The following is an 18,573-nucleotide window of genomic DNA, read 5'->3' as shown; positions in this document are numbered from 1 at the left end:
AAAATATTATTTAAAACTATATGTAAATCGCTAATTTAATAAAAAAAATTATGAAAAAAAAAAACTAAAAAAAATGACTTTTATGATCGAACTTTGCCCTAGCGAATAGGCGGATATAAGATACAATGCAAGTGCACAAATTAGCGAACAACCACGCTGACCAATTATTGAACGATGTCAGTTTACTAATACATAAGCTTTGTCAAAAATTGGGCTGTAATATTTTTCAAATATTTGCAGAATACTCATTTCGAATTCTTACCTTACCAATCCGCGCCCGCGCTACTCCTTGTTAAATCATATCTGCATTTATGATAGAAAAAAAAATCTTTTATCAAAATAAATCGCAATTTCAGGCTTTTTTTTTTTTTTTTGCTTACATTATGCTTAATAGCATACTTTTCTCACATTATAAATTGTTGCGGTACCCATGCTCTATAAGAAAACAATTTGTGTTAAAATGTAGCCTTTTTAAACGGTTCATTTTTTTGTTTTTCTTCTTCTGTGAGTATTAATATTTTCAAAATGGCAATGTAATCGATTTTCCGTTTGTTTTTCTTTTTTACGCGGGTTTTTTAATTTATTTTGATACGTTGCATAAACACGGTATTCATTTCGATTAATAAAAACTTAATGTTTTTAACATAAGACTTTCAGTCTTTTCCTCCATTAATATGTGTGAAGAATATTTATTCTGAATTTGATAAAAGATTATTTCTCAAAGCTTATATTGGCTTAAGGTTATTTATTCAATATTCATTGTTTATGACTATGTGAGGTGTACTCTTGCATGTTTCTCAAAACATTTTGGGTTCATTTAATTGAAAAATTACCGACTTTTGTGATTTCTTTTCTTTTGGTCCGAATCATGAAAATATTTATGTATATTTATACTTTTTTTCTAGTTATTTTTCAATTTATTTTTCTGGTTATTCCATTTTTATTGCTTATCAAAACTTTTAAGTAAATAATTTATCGATCATTCGTAAAATGCAAATAAAGGTAGCTTTGTCTTTTTCTTATGATTTAGTTGCTAACAGAAAATGAGAGAAACAAAAGTATGGCTATGGAGAGAACCGGATCACAGATGGAAAAAGCGCGTTTTGTCACATATTAAGAATTCTGATTCCATTGAAACAGATGAAGGTGAGATTTTTTTCTTTTTCTTTTTCTGTTTGATAAGATTTATTAAATATTGACGCAAAAGCATTTTCGGCATTGATATTATGTGTCACTTAAAATTGGGTAAATTGTATTTTGCATTTTATAATTTTGTTTTGTAAAATTGTTTAAAAGAGTATTTAAATATTTTGCATTGATTAAAGTAGAGAAATAACATCATCCTCTTTCCAATAGATATTTTTAGATTTATTTAAATTGCATTAACTACTACACTTAGCATGATATCATAATTTCTATTGAAAAGTAGTTCCGTAAATTATAAAGAGTAAAAATAATAAAAACATTAAATACTTTTGAAATTCTATATCAAAATTTATATAATAGGCTTATATTTTATATGCTCAAGGCATATTTGATATATATTCAGCTGCATTTTAGATATTATTAGCATTTTAACTCAATCCTTTATTATTTAAAATGAATCTAATTTTTTGCTGTTATAATTGGCTGTTTATATAAGTTTTTTTTTCATTAATAGTTTTTTTTAATAAAAAAAACCATAGATGAATTAATAATAGAAAGCCATAAAAAATTTTTTGAATTAAAAAATAGCTGATTATTTTGCTGTTACATTTCTTTTCTACAAATTTTCATTATATTGTTTTATTTTATGAAATTATTGCATACTATAAAAAAATGAATAGGTTGACATAGTTCTAAGATATTAGTGAAAGTTATTGCCTAAACGTTGTTTTCATTTAGCATATATACGATACAAATTTTAAAATTCATAATATTCTTTATAGATATTGCCATTCTTCATTGCATGGAAGCTGAAGATTTCCCTGAAAGCATTCCTTTGACAAAATATATGTTAAACTTATGCAAATTATTTGGCATTTTTAAAAATGAAAGAACTATGTTTTTATGTCCTAAAGATCTTCTTCAAGCTATTGAACTTTGCTTAGGAAGATTATCCTCTAAAAATGTTAGTATTTTTTTTTTTTAATGTTTTTAATACATCTGATATTTTATTATATTTCTTTATTCAAATTGTAAATAGCAAATATTTTCCTTATTTGTTCTGGGGCAATTGGCTACTAATTGCTATTTTAAATTCGGTAATTAATTAAAAAGGTGATACAAAAAATGTGTTATATGTTAGATATGTGTATTGTTCTAGATGTTATGGAAAAAGTTAAATTATCAACAAAAAAATATTGCATTTGGACTTTAAAAATGTGTTTATTTTAAAAATTTTAATTTTTGTAAAATTTTAAAATTATTTGTATTTATTAATTAATAACAAGATAATCATGCTAATAGCTTACATATTTACAGAGCAAGCAACAATAACTTTATAACAGCTTAAATAATGCTGAATGAAATTGCTGATAATATCTCTTAAAACTTTCTGCCTATATAACTTTTAAGTTTTGTACTTTATCATTTCGTATCAGTTTCTGAATTTCATTATTTATTAGCAATTTTTGTTATTTGAAAGCCAAATGTATTTTATCTATGAACGCACAAACACACACACAAAAATATGTTAAAAATACTTATGAAAATCAAAGTATATGGACTGTAATGAAATGTAATTCGTAAACATAGCATACAAATTCCTTATCATTTTTTCTTCCTCTCATTTCATAAAAAAAAGTTTATAATTTTCTTTTGATGTCATTTCATAAAAAAAAGTTTATAATTTTCTTTTGATGTCATATTTAAATTATTTTTATACATTATAAGCAATATCACATAAAAATTTCTGAATTCAAAATAAAAATCATATATTATTTTTTTGTTTTTATTTTAAGAGTCCTAAAAGGAAAAGGAAAATTTACTGAAAATATGTGGTATATTTTAGAATACTGATATTAGGTACTATATTGCTGGTAATTATTAACTATTTTCAAGTGCTATTTTTGTGTTAGTGTTTTATTATTATGAAAATATAATATTAAACTTTGCTAAAATATATTTTTTATTACAAAAGTTTATCTTGAAGTGGCTAATTAGGGTAGTGACTATTATCATTGACATGACATAATCAAACTTTTAGTGATCACGGTACCTTAGTATAAAATTTTTGGTTCATTTTTACTTTATTTCTTCAGAGACTGCATTTTTAGGGCTCTTTGATGGAAATGTACCCTTTTTTCAAACCTGTGTTAGTTTGATGCAAAGTTATCAAATGTTATACTCATCATCTTGGTTTATTCCAAGACATGCTTTGAAATAGAGTACTTATTAGATTAAGCAGAAAATTCCAGAGCAATGGTTTTATATAAAACTTATAAATGTTTACTGTTTATTATTAATCTATTTATATTACAACATGTAATTTTATTTTTAAAAAACTGCCAAATCAGAGGGAATATTTATATTTTATTTTAAAACCTTTTTTTTATTACCTCATGTCTTCTGTTGATATTTTCTGATGCAGTATAGAAATATAGCCTTCATATGAGTTTCTCTCTCTTTCTTTTAAATTTTGATACGAAAAATGAACTTATGAAAATTGAATATATATAATCATAGAAGAATCAGCTTATTTTTGTTAGCGTAATTATTATGTTTGTTGTTTTTTAATAATTTTGTTCTCAGTGCATGTCTTATTTATATTATAGAAAGCTTAGTAAATTAAACTAATTAGGTACTTGAAGAGAAATTTGATTGCAATTTAAATTTATAATTTATGAATGAAGCATACTGATTCAATGTATAATTTGGAAAATTTTATTTTATAGGTATCTACAGAAATAAAAGTTGAGGATGATGAAATAGTTCAATGTCATAAAGCATATCTTGAACATTTTCATTTGAAAGATCGTGATGTAACTGAAAAGCATGTATTATGTCTTAAAAAGTTTATAGAAGAGAATAATTGTGCTGATGTGTGGTTAATAAATGACAAACTTTCTGATCAGAAAGCAAATAACAATGATTATTTCAATTGCTTACCTAATTCAAGATTTCTAATTTTAGGGACTCCACCATCTGAAGTACTTGTAAGTACCTATTTTTCAATATTTTAAATATATTTATGAATATAAATTAATATTATTTGCAGAACTGCTTTAAATAAATGCACCTTCCCTTTTTTTTAATAATCACCCTCCCCCCTTTTTTTGCATATTTTTTAATTTGAATTGAATTGAATTTTAAAGAAAATGAACTTCAAAAAGAAAATTAATTAAAATTAAATAATTAGAATTAGAATTTAAAAATTGATGGGAGCTGCAAATATCAACCTTCCAAACTTTCATATGTGTCAAATTTAATATATCGATGTTAAATGGTATGTATATGCCTGTATAGTGCCAATACACTCATACATTCACTTTTATTATTAGGTGGAATTTATGATTTAGTGATACAATCTAAATATTTTTTGGAGGAGAAATTATAACATTTTTGATGCATAGAAATACTGCTTATTAAAACACAATCAAAATTCTATTTCTGATTTTAAAAAAGCTGCAATCTCATTGGGTATTTAAAAAAATTTTTTTTTAGAAAAAATATGATTAAAAATTAAAAAAAAAAAATAACAATGGTTCTGTAATTATTTACATATTTCGAAATAATATAATCATGTTTATGATGATTAATCTAAGGATATTTTATCTCCCAAGTAATTTATGAGAACAAATGAATAGAAATCTATTAAAAGAGATGAAAACTATTTAGTGAATAAGAATAAATTCCATGGAATAAAGAAGTGATGGTCAAATTTAAAATTTTGTACTACTTCTGACCGATTACATATGTTTTGTTCTCAATATTCTAATGTGAAATTTTAAGATGTATGTTTTGCATTTGCTAAAAATAAACTATAGTTTAAAAAAATATGAACAAGAATAGTGTTTGTTTGTTTTAAACCTGCAAAATATTTTTTACTGTTCTTGAATTTTAGTGAACTTTGAAAAAAAAAGTTTTATGAAGCACTGTCAGAGCCCCCCACCGCTAAAAATAAATAAAGATACTTAGACAAAGTAACTTAATTATGTGTTTATTTTTACACTATTTTTTTTCGGAAATATAGATAGTTTTTAAAAGCTTAAAACTTATGGAATTGTAAAAATTGGCAACGGCACATTTAGCAAGCTGTATTGTATTCCAGCAAGCAAATGTAGAACTAGGATTTCTCAAGCTAGTACTACAAAAATGAAAGCAATTGATTGATTGATTTGATTTCTTTTTTGGAATTTTCTGAATTGTCATAGAAATAGTATCTGACAAAATCTCTTTTAAATAGAAGTTTGTACTTTTCAATATTGTTTTATAGTGCTGTAACCAAAATATTACAATTCACAATCTATTGAGTTGATATTTTAATACATGAAAATATAGTAATACCATATTGATTTTCCCTATATTACTATTATTCATCGGGTACAACTGTTTCATTTGAATTATTCATGTATTTACTTCTTTCTGTTTCATTTATAATAGTAAAATGAAGAAGGGTGCATTGTGTACAGAATTTCTTACTATAAACTACTGTACTTTTCTTTGTGAATTGTATGTGAACAAATTTGTTTCATTACATTGCTTATCAGTATGAATAAAAATATTTACAAATATATATTCAACCGATTCATGGGATAAGTTCTGGTTAAGATTCTTTATTGCAGTAAATTTGTCAAATATTTTTAAAATTCAATGCAGCATTTTTTAAAATGAAGGCTGTGTTTTGATTCAACATATCAGAAATATATATGTGTAGATTGTCAAGAAAATCTATTTAATCAGAAGATTTCTATACAAGTAACACAACATTACTGCTATAAACTTTAGTGATTGAAACAGAATTTCATGAATAAATATGTGTAAATCATTATTTACTGTTATAGTATATTTTTTTTCAATATTATAATTAAAAACATAATAAATCTAGTTGCAATATAACTGCATTATATATATTTTATAATTTTTTTTCCAGCAAAAGTTTATTGGCTTGTTAACTTCAAAAGAAACTATACTGAATATTATTGTCGAGACTCCTTTAAATATCAGCCTTCAAGGAAGCCCTTCAGCTAATTCTTCCTCAAAAATTGATGTAACATCTGAACCGCTTTACCTAAAAGACATTCCCTTTGATGTTGAAAGTGGACTTAAACTAGGATCGGCTACTGAAGTAATTCCTATTTCATTAATTTATATTTACTGGAGTAAGTTTTAAAAGCATTTACTTTGAATTTAAAAAAATTAAGTATTAGTTTAATTAAAAATTGTGCATACAAAGAAATGTTAGTGTTATTGTTTAAAAGATTTTATTGTTAGCCTTTAATGGCTATGTTTTTTTTATGGAATAATAAACTATAAAAACTACTATATTACTTATTTTCATTTCTTCAATGTCTTTTAGGTGCTTTGACTTTTTAAAAATGCATACTGTTTTAGTAAAGATAGTATTAAACGGGTGAATCCTAGTAACTGCTTTCTTTTTTATTACTACTATTAATGTTCTGAGATATCTGAAATTCAGTTAAACTTTGTATCCTGATGTACGAAAACCTATTTTTATGGAGAAAAAAAATTCTGTCACTTCTTAAGTAGCTAAAAAAATATTTTTTTGCAACATATTAATTATTTGTATTTTTATATAGTAAATAGGGAGTACATAACAAATGTGACACTATTAATGTGTACATGATATACAATAATTAGTTTATATCTCTAACGCACAATTTGGAATTATTCATTGAGAGCAGAAATTTGATTTAAATTATTACTCCAATTTTTTTTTTTGCAAATAATTTTATTGATATTTTTTCAGTTACTGTATGCAGATAATCAACATATAATGTGTTGAAAAATGATAGAATGTACTGACTTGTGCATCTTAGTATTTTCAATCCAAGTTTGTTCTTGGAGTTGGCCTAGCTGTTCTTTGCAATAAAATGAAATTCAGCTTAAATTTTTCTTTTTCTTTGTGGTTAAAGTTTTATAGGAATTACCCAAAGATACAGAATTACAAATGCCAAGTAAATTTACATATGTGATTTATATTTGTATGTTAAAAAGTATTATTTGCTGTTTTCATTTGTCATGATACATATTTAATTATTTTTAGATATATACAAATTTTATTTTATTTGTTTTCATTATATTTACTGCTTTATCCCCCATTACTGTTCTTTTTATTGATAGTATATATGCATTTTTCTTAATCAGTATTTTTATATGTTAGCAACTATTGAAAAAATTTAGAGAATTTACACTATCATGTGCATAAAATTTACTTAAGCTATATATGCTTCAATTATTTATAATATCAGTGCTCTTTTAGTTGAATTTATACTGATTATTTTATGTTTTTTATAGGAATATGTTGAAGAAACAATGATATCATTTTTGAGTCTTCTTGTGAATAGTCGTAATGAACTTGCTCTTTCAAAAGCAATGATTTCACCAATTATTGAGCTTAGTCATGAAGCATTTACTAAACTAAAACATCTATCTGAAGAAAAAGAGATGCCCATGTGTCAAGTAATTATTTTATTTATTTTCATTATTTGATATTTTTATATAATATAGTTGTGAAAATAAAATGGATGAAAGTTGAGAAATTTATACATTATTAAAAAAAATTTCTGATGATATAATAACAAATTAATTATTTATACATCTGATATTACAGTTGGGTGCAGCCATAGGTCACCATTAACACCATGGCTCTTGTGCCAAAAAATTCCAAAATCCATCCATTATATTTAAAATTTCATTCACATCCAGGCTGTCATATTGAGGAGGAACAGAAATATATTTTGATAGAGGCAATAGCAAATTATTATAGTAAATTCATTTGTAAAATGACTTTGTTTAACCTCCTTGAAGTTCTGAATTTGATGGTATCACTTTGAAATATTTTCCCACATTCAATATTTTTTTCAAGAGGAAGATTTCAGTGTAATTTTTCTAAAATTATGAGCATTTTTTACAAAAAGAATAGAAACCCTTTCTTGCCAACAGGTGTAGTGTAGTATTCAGAATCTACTCCTTTTATGTTTTTCTATTAAAAGTTGGAAGACTATTACTTATTTGTTCCTGTCCTCTTGGTTCATATGAAGACAAAGAATGAATTCTTATAATCTAGATGTTCCATACATTAGTGTTTAATTAATGCTTATGATCTTGAAAGTTGACATCCTTTCAAGACTTTTTGTTAGCTCTGGAAAAAATTATGAAAAATGTTGTTGAAATTATGGCATTTAAGATAAAGAGATTTTATTTGTTGGAAAAAGTGGAGGTCATCAAAAAAGCTGATGCTTACAATGCCAGTAAAGATAAATTAATTAGAATTCCATATTCAATTGTGCAAACCATTTTAAAGCAAGCAAATGCTGTAGAGCAGCGAAATTTCGAAAAGCTGGGAACTTAACTAAATTAAGAAAGAAAAAAAAAAAAATGAAAATTGTCACCATAGGAGGAGTTTAATGGCCCAATGAAATTCATTTAACAAACATTTCTGTAAATGTGCTTTTAAACTGAGGATTTAAGGATTCTCAGCTTCAAATGGCTGGTTAGACCATTTTAAGAAGTGGCAAAATTTATCCTTCAAGTTTGTCTGTGGGGAGTCTGCTGTAGTCAATTCCAAGAGTGTCCAAGAATGTATGTTACCATCTTGATACACCAATATTTTAGTAAGGGCATTTTTTATGTTAAAAATACAGGAGTGTTTTACAATTTTCTTCTTGAAATGACTAATGCATTAAAGAGTGAAAGCTGTCACAGTGGAAAACTTTGTAATGGACTATTTTGTAATATAACAATTCTGATGGGAACGAAAAGTTAACTCCCCCCCCCCAAAAAAATAAGGTGTATCAAAATAAGAAGAGTTTCCTTACTGAATATGCCTAAAAAAAAAATGGATTAGAATAATTTTTGAAAACTTCCTTCACAAATTGGACTGACAGAGATGCCCTCACAGAATTGTGAATTACATTTTTAAAAAAAATTTTTTAATTGACCAATGCTTAATTTATAATATAGAATTACAGAATGTTCGCATGAAAATGAAAATGTTTGCATTTTCTCTCGACAGTTGTACAAGCAAAGTTCAATCTCGTGCTTTGGAAAAGATATAATAATTTAAACTGGACTATCGAAATCAACTTATATAATCTAAAAGAAGGAAGAAAAAAAAGTCTGGGAGAGTTATGTTCCATTTTAGATAACTTTAAGGACTGTTGCTTGTAATATATATGTCCTTACTTTAAAGACTCCAACTCTAGTAATTTAATAGATACAGAATTGGTTAGTTAGGGCCATGATCAAGATGATAATAAAAGAAATGAAATTCACTTTGCAAAAGAAGCATTAAATATTTGAAAATAGTGGAAGCAGTCCTTTCAAATAGTGAAGATCTAGAAAAAGATTTGCAAAAACTCATATGTGATTTGTGATGTAGAACACAGATGTAAAATGAAGTATCCAATTTCTTTAAAAAATAATTTTTTAAAAATGATGTCCAAATCATTGTGACCGAAGAAATAAAAAAATATGTAATTTAAGTATATTTTTATTTCATGGTCAATATTTTGTTTTTTCCATATCTCGATTTAATATTCCCTCTATGTAGTGGTTTGAGACCTGATTCCACTGAAGAACAGTCGTGTAAGCGGGTCTGGTGTGCATTAAATCTGTGGGGCCAATTCCTGGCCCCACAGGCCATTCTCCTGCTGGTGTGGTGTGGAAGTTTGGAGGAGGGGTGCCAGCTCAGGTGTCACCCTTGTCATCTGACTGTGGTGTAAAATTACGAGGTCCATCCCAAAATAGCCTTAATGTTGCTTTAATATCACTAAACTAAAAAAACTATCCCCCATATAGCATTAATTTCTTTTTAATCTCTTAAGTGACTTTAAATCGATGTGGCACCCCATTATTTGTAAAAAATTAATTTTCATGTTTATATTTACTTAGACAGCTATTTCATATGTCACTCGAATCAAGTTAGGAGGTAGAGGATATGCACCACCTTCAGATTGTCCAATGCTACCTCATTTGAAAAAAATAGAACTTTTTGTGGGTATTCTTAATCAGATGCAGACACTAATTGAAGAAGACCTCACTGCCATGTAAGTGACTTACAAATAATTTATAAAAAAATTTACATCTTGTTTAAATGAATTTATAAATTAAGTATTCTGCAAAATTATATTGTTTGTAAAGCATATTTGCATTATTCATCTGTTTTTTTTTTTTTTTTTTTTTAACTATACAAGTGTTTTTTTATTATGCTAGTTTGTCTTTTAATATATAATTAGAATAGTTATCAACAATACAGTTTCTTCTAAAGATGCAATACTCAAGATTGTATTTAAAATATGGATAGTTATTATGGAATTAATAGTATTATTGCTATTTCAATTATAGTCTTAGGTCTTATTGTATTTAAATATGGATAGTTATTATGGAATTAATAGTATTATTGCTATTTCAATTATAGTCTTAGGTCTTATTGTATTTAAATATGGATAGTTATTATGGAATTAATAGTATTATTGCTATTTCAATTTTTTTTAAAGGGAAATACTGTTTACAAATATTTCTATGCTGTTTTTCCTCTTTAGATAGTAGTGACTGTTTGAATAATGATAGATGAATATCACCAAACAAGAAATTGTTATATTTATGATTTCAGATTTTGAGATGCAATAGTTATATTTTGTCTAAAAGTTTGTTCTTAGGAAATCTACTTATAACTAACTTCTTTTTTCAAACATTTGTTCGTTATTAATTTTTATTATTGATTTTCTTCATTGTATTATAGAAGAAGGTCTTATCAATTCTAAATTTTTGAAATAAATTGATAATAGTTTCCTAATATAATACTAAAGAAAATCCATAATCTCACCCAAACAGTAAAGAATATTTATTAGCTTATCAAATAACATTGTTTCAAAATGTAATTTTAAATGAGGAAAAATATCAAATATAATTCAGATTTTCTTTGTCGTTAAAGTGCAACAAAGATTGTATGTTTTTGAAAAAATAAATAAAAAAAAAATATTTTCTTTTAATGGATAGAAAATAATTTATGCAGTAATATATCTAAAGTAATTTATATAATAAAAAAAGTTTTTTTTTTATTTTTAACTTCCTTCCATTTTGCCCTTTCTTTCTCAAATGTTTTTCTATTGTTATTTTCATCACACATACCAAAAGTTGTTAACCCTCACTTGGCAACACTCATAAACAGGCATCAAAATAAAAATTTGATGCCTTACAAACATCCAGTATTTTATTTGACACAGAAAGTGGTATGTCCTTCATATTGTTTCCTTTATGATATACATTTTCTTTTAATTTATTCCTTTTTTTTTTTGTCTCCAGTTATTTTTTTCCATATTTAATTGACCTTGATCTGTTATGCATTTTTCTTTTAAATTTTGTGTTGTTATTCAGTTTTGCATCACGTTTTTCTTATTTCCACATTGGTCTGTTATAACATTTGGGGTGAAAATAGTATCTGCATTTAAATATTTCATACTATTTGCAATGCCATAATTCCTTTTGCAGTCCCTACTGATTTCATCCCTTGAAGAGCAGTTAATTTGTTGATTGAATTGTTTCACATTCTGTATTAAAATTTAATCCATCTTTACTATTTATTTATGCTTTATATGTATATAACTTGAGAAATTACATATCAGTGTCATATATATATTGCCGCATTGAAGAAAGTCAGTCGAATCTCCATGGCCGAATGGTCATGGCACTGGTCTCATGATCAAGAGACCTGGGTTCGAATACGGCTAGAGACAATACGATTAATAATATATGTAAATACTTAATTGTTTGATTTTATGTTTTCCTTTATTTCATGTTCCAGAAGATACTGGACATTTCTTTAGTTTACCTGACAAGTATTCTGGACTTTTCTTACTGTCTCCAGAAGAGTATTCTGGAACTTTCTCTGCTTGTATAAAAGCAGAAGGTTTGTCAGTTACTGTATTCTCAGTTCAGAGTTCAGTTAATAAATTGGTTTAGCTCTACCTCTTGTGCGTGCGCCATTCAGTTCTATACTATAGTATCTACGTGACAATATATATATATATAATATATAATGATATTTTAAAATCTAATTTAAATTTAATTAATTTCCTAATTTTTTATTCAACTCAGCACATATTTACTTCATTCTAAAATATTCTCTTATTTCCTGATCCCATTCCATTTTTTCTATTTAATTAATGCAACAGAAAGCTCTGTAAAAATGCTTTCATCAGCGTCTCCCACGCTCTGAGTGAAGGGATAAAAAATTCCTGACTGAGGCAAATTCCTCTAAAAGATCCCTATGATTCCCTTGCCTGAGTCAACTCATGCCTTGTCTGCACCTTTTGTAAATAAATCATACCTCCTGGGAGAGAGTAAAACAAAGTTAAAAATTCAGTCTTTTTCTCTGTCTTCGGTCATGACTCTGTTTTAAAGAATTATGTTTATATATATATATTTCATTAATGGATCAACAAGAGGTTTTCCTAAAAGTTGTAATTTTTTTTCTTGGTTTTTAATTGTAAAAGTTGAAGCAATTACAAATTTTGCTTAATACAAATAGAAAACATTTTTAACAGATCAGCTGTGAAAAGGCTTATTAACATCTTGAAGAAAAAATTACTGAAATGCAGCAGTGATAAACTGAGGTTATCTTCAATTGAAACAGCATCTGAAAATCTAAAAAGAATAGCTACCAAAGTTTTGGACATACAGTCAGAGGTATGTTCACGATGCTTATGGATTATAATTTCTAAAAGTTTATGGATATATAATTCATTGTTCACAAAAAAAATAAATAAATAAATAAATAAATAAAATAATATAAACAATATTGTTTTTTTCCCAGCAATGCACCAATACTACACCACAAGTTTGTGATGCAACTTTAGATTTTTTACATAGTTTCATAAATTACATCAACTGCAGCAACTGGAATTTTGATCCAAAACAAATACTTTCTGTGAGGTATTCCAAGAGAACTCCTATCAGTCTTCCACCTCTTTTGGGCTATTTTAGGTAAGTGAAACTTTATAAAAAAAAAACTTCTTTTTAGAAAAAAAATCATTTTTATACAGTGTTTATAAAGTGTTTATGTTATACAGTGAATATACAGTGTTTATAAAAAATATTGTTACGAATCTGTAATGCTGCTTCCCAGCATAGTTGGTTCCATCATCGGAAATAATGTTTTACAGTCATCTGTATTGGACGGAGTCTGGGTGTCGCGTCGGAGGTCCTGGGGCTTGGCGACTTTGTGCCCGAAACATTGAGAATTTTCCCGACCCGTCCAGTAGGAACCGAGATATGCCTCGAACGTTCCTGATTGGTTGAGAGGCTTCTAGCCCCACCTCCTGAGACCTATAAAAGGAGGCAGCCTGCAGCTGCCGGAGAGTAGTCGTAGTCGGAAGCGACAGAGTAGAGTAGTCGGATTCGACGGAGAAGAACTGGTCTTCCAGGGATTAGCGGAGCAGCGTCGGAGTCAAGCTAGTGCTGAACTAAGCTGTGCGCTACTGTCTGCAGTAGAGTCTTGTTGTGTGCTGCTGTTTGCACGTCTCGTGGCTGAAGATAATTGTCTTCTGTGTGCTGTATATAGTTGTCATCTTTGTGCTGTCCTGTGTGTCTTCGTGTAAATAAACGTCGTTGTTTTTTTTCTACTGCCGCCTGCTGATTGAGCGTTCTCCACACCATATAACTCCCACTATCCAAACGAACCCCGAAAATTTAGTAACAATATGTAAATTTTTTTGAGCTGATCAATGAAAAACAATTTTACACATAAAGCTCCATAAAAGAAAATGCATAGTTGTGTTAATTAGCATTCAAGTTACATTGATTTGCATTTGGTTAGAAAAATCATGGTTGTATTTTAGAGGATATTCAAACTTCTTTGCATCTCCATCATGCAAACTTTACAACATTCACAAATGGATTTTTGTATTCTACTTGAATTGGTGAGGAGTGTCAGGGACCAGTGCTGCTCCGATATCAATTCTAATCGATAGCACTGGGTAAATTCAATATTCAGTGCTAATTATGCCTCATTTACTAAGGACTTCATGTAACCCAAAAGAAAGAAATCTTGTAGTCTGAGGTCTGGGAAATATCTTTGACACAGATTTCGTTTGTTGCCATACATGCAGTGCATATTCGCTCACCTTTATGATAGTAGTGCTAATCATTGCTGCCTAGTATTATATTTTTTCCTTTTCATGATATCCTTAAAGGATATCTCAATTACACTCCTAAAAATTAACACATAGGGCATCTATATCTCCTGTTTGTTATGCCATTATTTTGTAATGATGCATTCAATTTTTGCACCATTCAAGAGATCAAAATGCTTTGTACTTATATCTCAGCTAAAATATTCCAAGTCTGAATACTGGCAATTGATTGTTTATTCCCAAATAAATTCATAGTTCACATAGCTTTTTTAAAAACAGAACATAATCTCTCAAAAAAAAAAAAAAAAAATGGTTGATGACCAAATAATATCCAGCCTAAAGTGATTTTAAACTATAATTTGAATTTTTTGTTTGTTTGTTTGCATGAATATTGCAAGAAATATCCTCTCTACTTTGATAGATCTCCAGAGGATGATTCCAGTTGTGATGTGAAATCAGTATTGGATGAGGAAAGCAAGCAATCAAGCATATCTGAGGTAAAAATGGCTTTCTTTGTATATGAAAAAATATCCTTTCATCAATTGAAACTATATAATTTTCACTTTTGTATTTCACAGATAAAACAAGGGTACATATTGAAATATCTGAACATAATATTTGCTAAAGACTTAAAATTTTCTCAAAAAATATACAATAAATATGGTCATGATATAAAATGACATTTTATACTTTAAAATATATTTCTACATCTTTCTGCCAAATATATATGATAAACGATGTTACAAGGCATATTTGATAGAAGGCAGATAGGAGTTTTTGCAGTATTTATTTTTATTGAGTTTTAATTATGCATGTTTTGTGTTGCCAAGAAAAATAATGCTACATAAAACTGCTTTTAAAATTTAATTATAGTATGAACAAATTGATTACCACACTGAATTGCTTACATTGTAAATTATACGGGCCTGTTGGTGATTCCTACAGCATTCAAGATGTTAATGCAAATAAGGAATCTTTAAATATAGTATTCAAAAAATAATTTTGAGTTTTTTTTTAATGAATTGCTTGAAACTATTTAATATCTTTCAATCTAATAGAATGTTTATTTTTATCTTTAAATTTGCATCAAATCTCACTTTTTAATATGTAAAGATTGACAATAATACAAGGAAAATTAACTGAAATCAAGGAATTGAAATTAACTTCTCTTTTTGTGTAATCTTAATTTCCAAATAAATTCATAGTCCAAATAGTTTCAGAAGCAGAGCATAATCTCTCTGAAAAAGATTGAGGGCCAATGTAAACTAAAATACTGTTATCTTTTTTTTTTTGTTAGAAAGTTTGTAATAGACTGCAAAAAAAGCTGAAAATTATAGCAAATCTTAAAGTATTTTTTTATTACATTATATCAAAATCATTCTTTATATACGAGTTGCAATACAAATGTATCTGTATTACAAATAGATTGTATATATTGGAGTATAAAAAAAGAGTTTATTTCTTAAGTATGGGGGGGGGGTATGGATCTCCTGTCTTTTTTGTTCTATCCTAGAAAAATAAAATATTTTCAATCTCTCTTTCTATGAAGCCATTCCAACATGATTTAATAATTTTATTTATTTCAGGGTGAGCTCAGACATTATGATGTCAGTAAAAATTTTTGCTCTTGGATAGATTAATTTTCTGTGTTTCTAGATGTACTTAATCCACTTTTAACTTTAAAAAAAAAAAAAAAAAAGAGGAATCCTATATTTCAGTATAAATTTTTTTTTCTGAAAATGCTGCAGATAAATTTATTTTTAACAAATTAAAACTTGGGAAATTCTTGCATTAATGGTAAAATTCTGATAAACATTTAATAAATAATTATGTTTTTTAATAGTGTTATTGCCACACAATTAATTTATTAATATTGCAACAAATATATTAGTTTAATTTTCCAAATATAAGTTTATTATGTTTAATTTTTACAGCCACCTCCTTTTATGTCATATTTTCACCACTCTGAAAGTAGTTCTGTTGTTGGAACTTGCATAGATTCCTTGACACCCTCCAAAACGTAAGTACTGTTAACTAGCATTTTTATTTCTAAACTTTACATATGAATTGTTATTTATAAATGATTCATATTTTACTCAATGCAAAAGATACAGTATCATAATTAAGAATGGGTATTATTTCACTTAACATATTAAGTTATGGAATCACTATAATAATTAAGTAATTACAGTTGAGTTGTTTCAAGAAAAACAATAATAAAAATATTTCCATGATTTTCAGTATTAATTTACTTAATTTTGAAAATAATACTCGACTCTTAATTTTCTACATTAGTTACCAATCAATTGTATGATCTTATCCTTATTTCGCCCTGATCCTTATATAAATTTTCTGTAAAATCAATATTTTGTCAATTTTATAATAACTTAATTGCAGTATTCATCATACAAAATATTATATTCTGTTTTTGAAGCTCCTTTAAATGTAGTTGACCAATTACTACTAAGTGACTTATTTATAGTCAGTTACATTTCAATTTTAAAGGTAAGCAAATACGTTCCATTGTCTCTTTTTCAAATTGTTTTGTAAATTAATAGTTCCCAACGAATTTTCAAGTAACACATTCCAGCTATTAACAAGAATTTGAAGTTGTATCATTAAGCTTTTTTTCCCTTTGATTTATATTTAGAATAAAGAAACAATACAAAGTAATCTTTATTATTTTAGATTTTTACTTTTTATATTTTTATTAAAAAATTTTAATTATAATCTTTATGTTTTTCTACAAAAGATGTTTGATGTTTCTGTTACAAAATTATGAAATGCAATGAATTTATCTCATTAATCACTAGTTCATACACACACAAAAATACAGGAAAGAAATAATGTAGTTTTTTTGCTTTAATAATAAATGCTAAGTTGTTATAACAGTAGATTTTAATATGGAAACCTATGAGTTGCATATCTTAATCATTTGGATTATTCTGATTGTAAATAATTCTGGGTCCAGTTTTATCTTTCTAATAGAGTTATTATTTATATAAATATAAAAATTTAATTCATATAAAAAGGGTTTTATAAGTGGGAGGACAATTCATACCTTGATTTTTATAGTCTGTCTTGTGGGGAGAAAATGCTGAAGAATTGGTATTAAATTTGTTATATTAATGATTTATAAGTTAAATATCAATACTTAGATAAGTATAAATATTATATATGTTCCTCTTCCGTATTAGAAATTTTATTAATTTTTTTTATTCTTTATTATTTCAAATTTTTGTCCAAAGTTTCAGAATCGAAATGATGGAGGCTTGTTAATAGAATGCATATGGTCATATTTTTTATTTCTTCAGTTATTAAATTTCAATTCATATCTCTTTTTCAGGAACTTTAAAGATTGTTTTAAAATATATGATGATAATGAATCCATAATTGAATCTGGTGTAAAGGAGTCGAGCAGACAGAATTCAATCTGTCACAAAGGTCGCAAACGATCCATCTTAAGTGAAATAACAAATGAAAATCCTCCTGAAAAAATTAAGAAAACTATTGAAAAGAAACCCACAAAGCTTCCACTTAAGGAAGCAAAGGCATCCAAAACAAAAAATGTACAACAAGGAATGAAAAAGGAAGTTCAGACTAAAGTGAAAGGTTCCAAAAAATTTAAACAGATTCAAGGCCAAGGCAAAATTACAGGTTTTTTCATTAGGAAATAAGAATTGTTCCAAAATCATTGATATTCATTATATTTATTTTCAGTTTTGGTATTATTTTAATACATCTTATCAATTGCATTAATTTTTATATACTTAATATATTTCTAGTCAAATTGAATTTTGTTATTTTTCATGTAACTTATACATCATCATGCATGCTTTGACAACTATGCTGTTATTAATTTTTAATCAAACATACTTCAAAAATATTTAATTACATGTGTGTTGTTACTTTATCATTGTTTTTATTCTGTAAAAAGCTTTTTTTTTTTTTTTTTTCCTTAAGTTTATGACATTCAACACTTTATGTGAACATATAAAAAAGAAATTTATCTAGCTGTAGGAGCACAATGGGTGAAGGAGAAAATAAGATTAAAGTTAAAACTGATACTATATGAAAAAAATGTATATGTGAATTTTTCAAGACAGATTGTCTAATCTGTCGATTCATCTTGCTCTTTTTTTTTTTTTTTTTTTTTTTTGTAATAATTTACTTTTGGGAGTCTACTTGCTCCAATTTTGTTTATTTACCATTTAAAAATAATAAACCTTTAATCTGAGAATTTGCCTTTCAAGTTTCCTGAAATAATTTTTAAAAG

At 26.7% G+C, this 18,573-nt stretch overlaps 1 protein-coding gene across 3 annotated transcripts; it reads left to right on the top strand.

Moving 5' to 3' along the window:
- The first annotated feature begins 535 nt into the window (after positions 1-535).
- Positions 536-18,395, top strand: LOC129984423 (PCNA-interacting partner-like). 3 transcript variants are annotated; one of them, XM_056094299.1, is made up of 12 exons: positions 536-606; positions 1,031-1,146; positions 1,929-2,110; positions 3,876-4,136; positions 6,074-6,268; positions 7,459-7,623; positions 10,057-10,211; positions 12,711-12,852; positions 12,980-13,149; positions 14,719-14,794; positions 16,232-16,317; positions 17,644-18,395. In XM_056094299.1, exons 2-12 carry the CDS (start codon positions 1,044-1,046, stop codon positions 17,972-17,974), a joined length of 1,866 nt encoding a protein of 621 aa, XP_055950274.1. In that variant the 5' UTR covers positions 536-606; positions 1,031-1,043; the 3' UTR covers positions 17,975-18,395. The 3 variants fall into 3 exon arrangements, with proteins under 3 accessions (XP_055950274.1, XP_055950275.1, XP_055950276.1); XM_056094300.1 differs by having other exon boundaries at positions 571-740; XM_056094301.1 differs by lacking the exon at positions 536-606 and adding an exon at positions 773-882.
- The last annotated feature ends 178 nt before the right edge of the window (positions 18,396-18,573 follow it).

Source organism: Argiope bruennichi, chromosome 9 (genome assembly GCF_947563725.1).
Source record: "Argiope bruennichi chromosome 9, qqArgBrue1.1, whole genome shotgun sequence".
Taxonomy (NCBI): domain Eukaryota; kingdom Metazoa; phylum Arthropoda; class Arachnida; order Araneae; family Araneidae; genus Argiope; species Argiope bruennichi.
The sequence above is the reverse complement of the archived record's forward strand: the minus strand, read 5'-3'. Positions and strand labels throughout refer to the sequence as shown.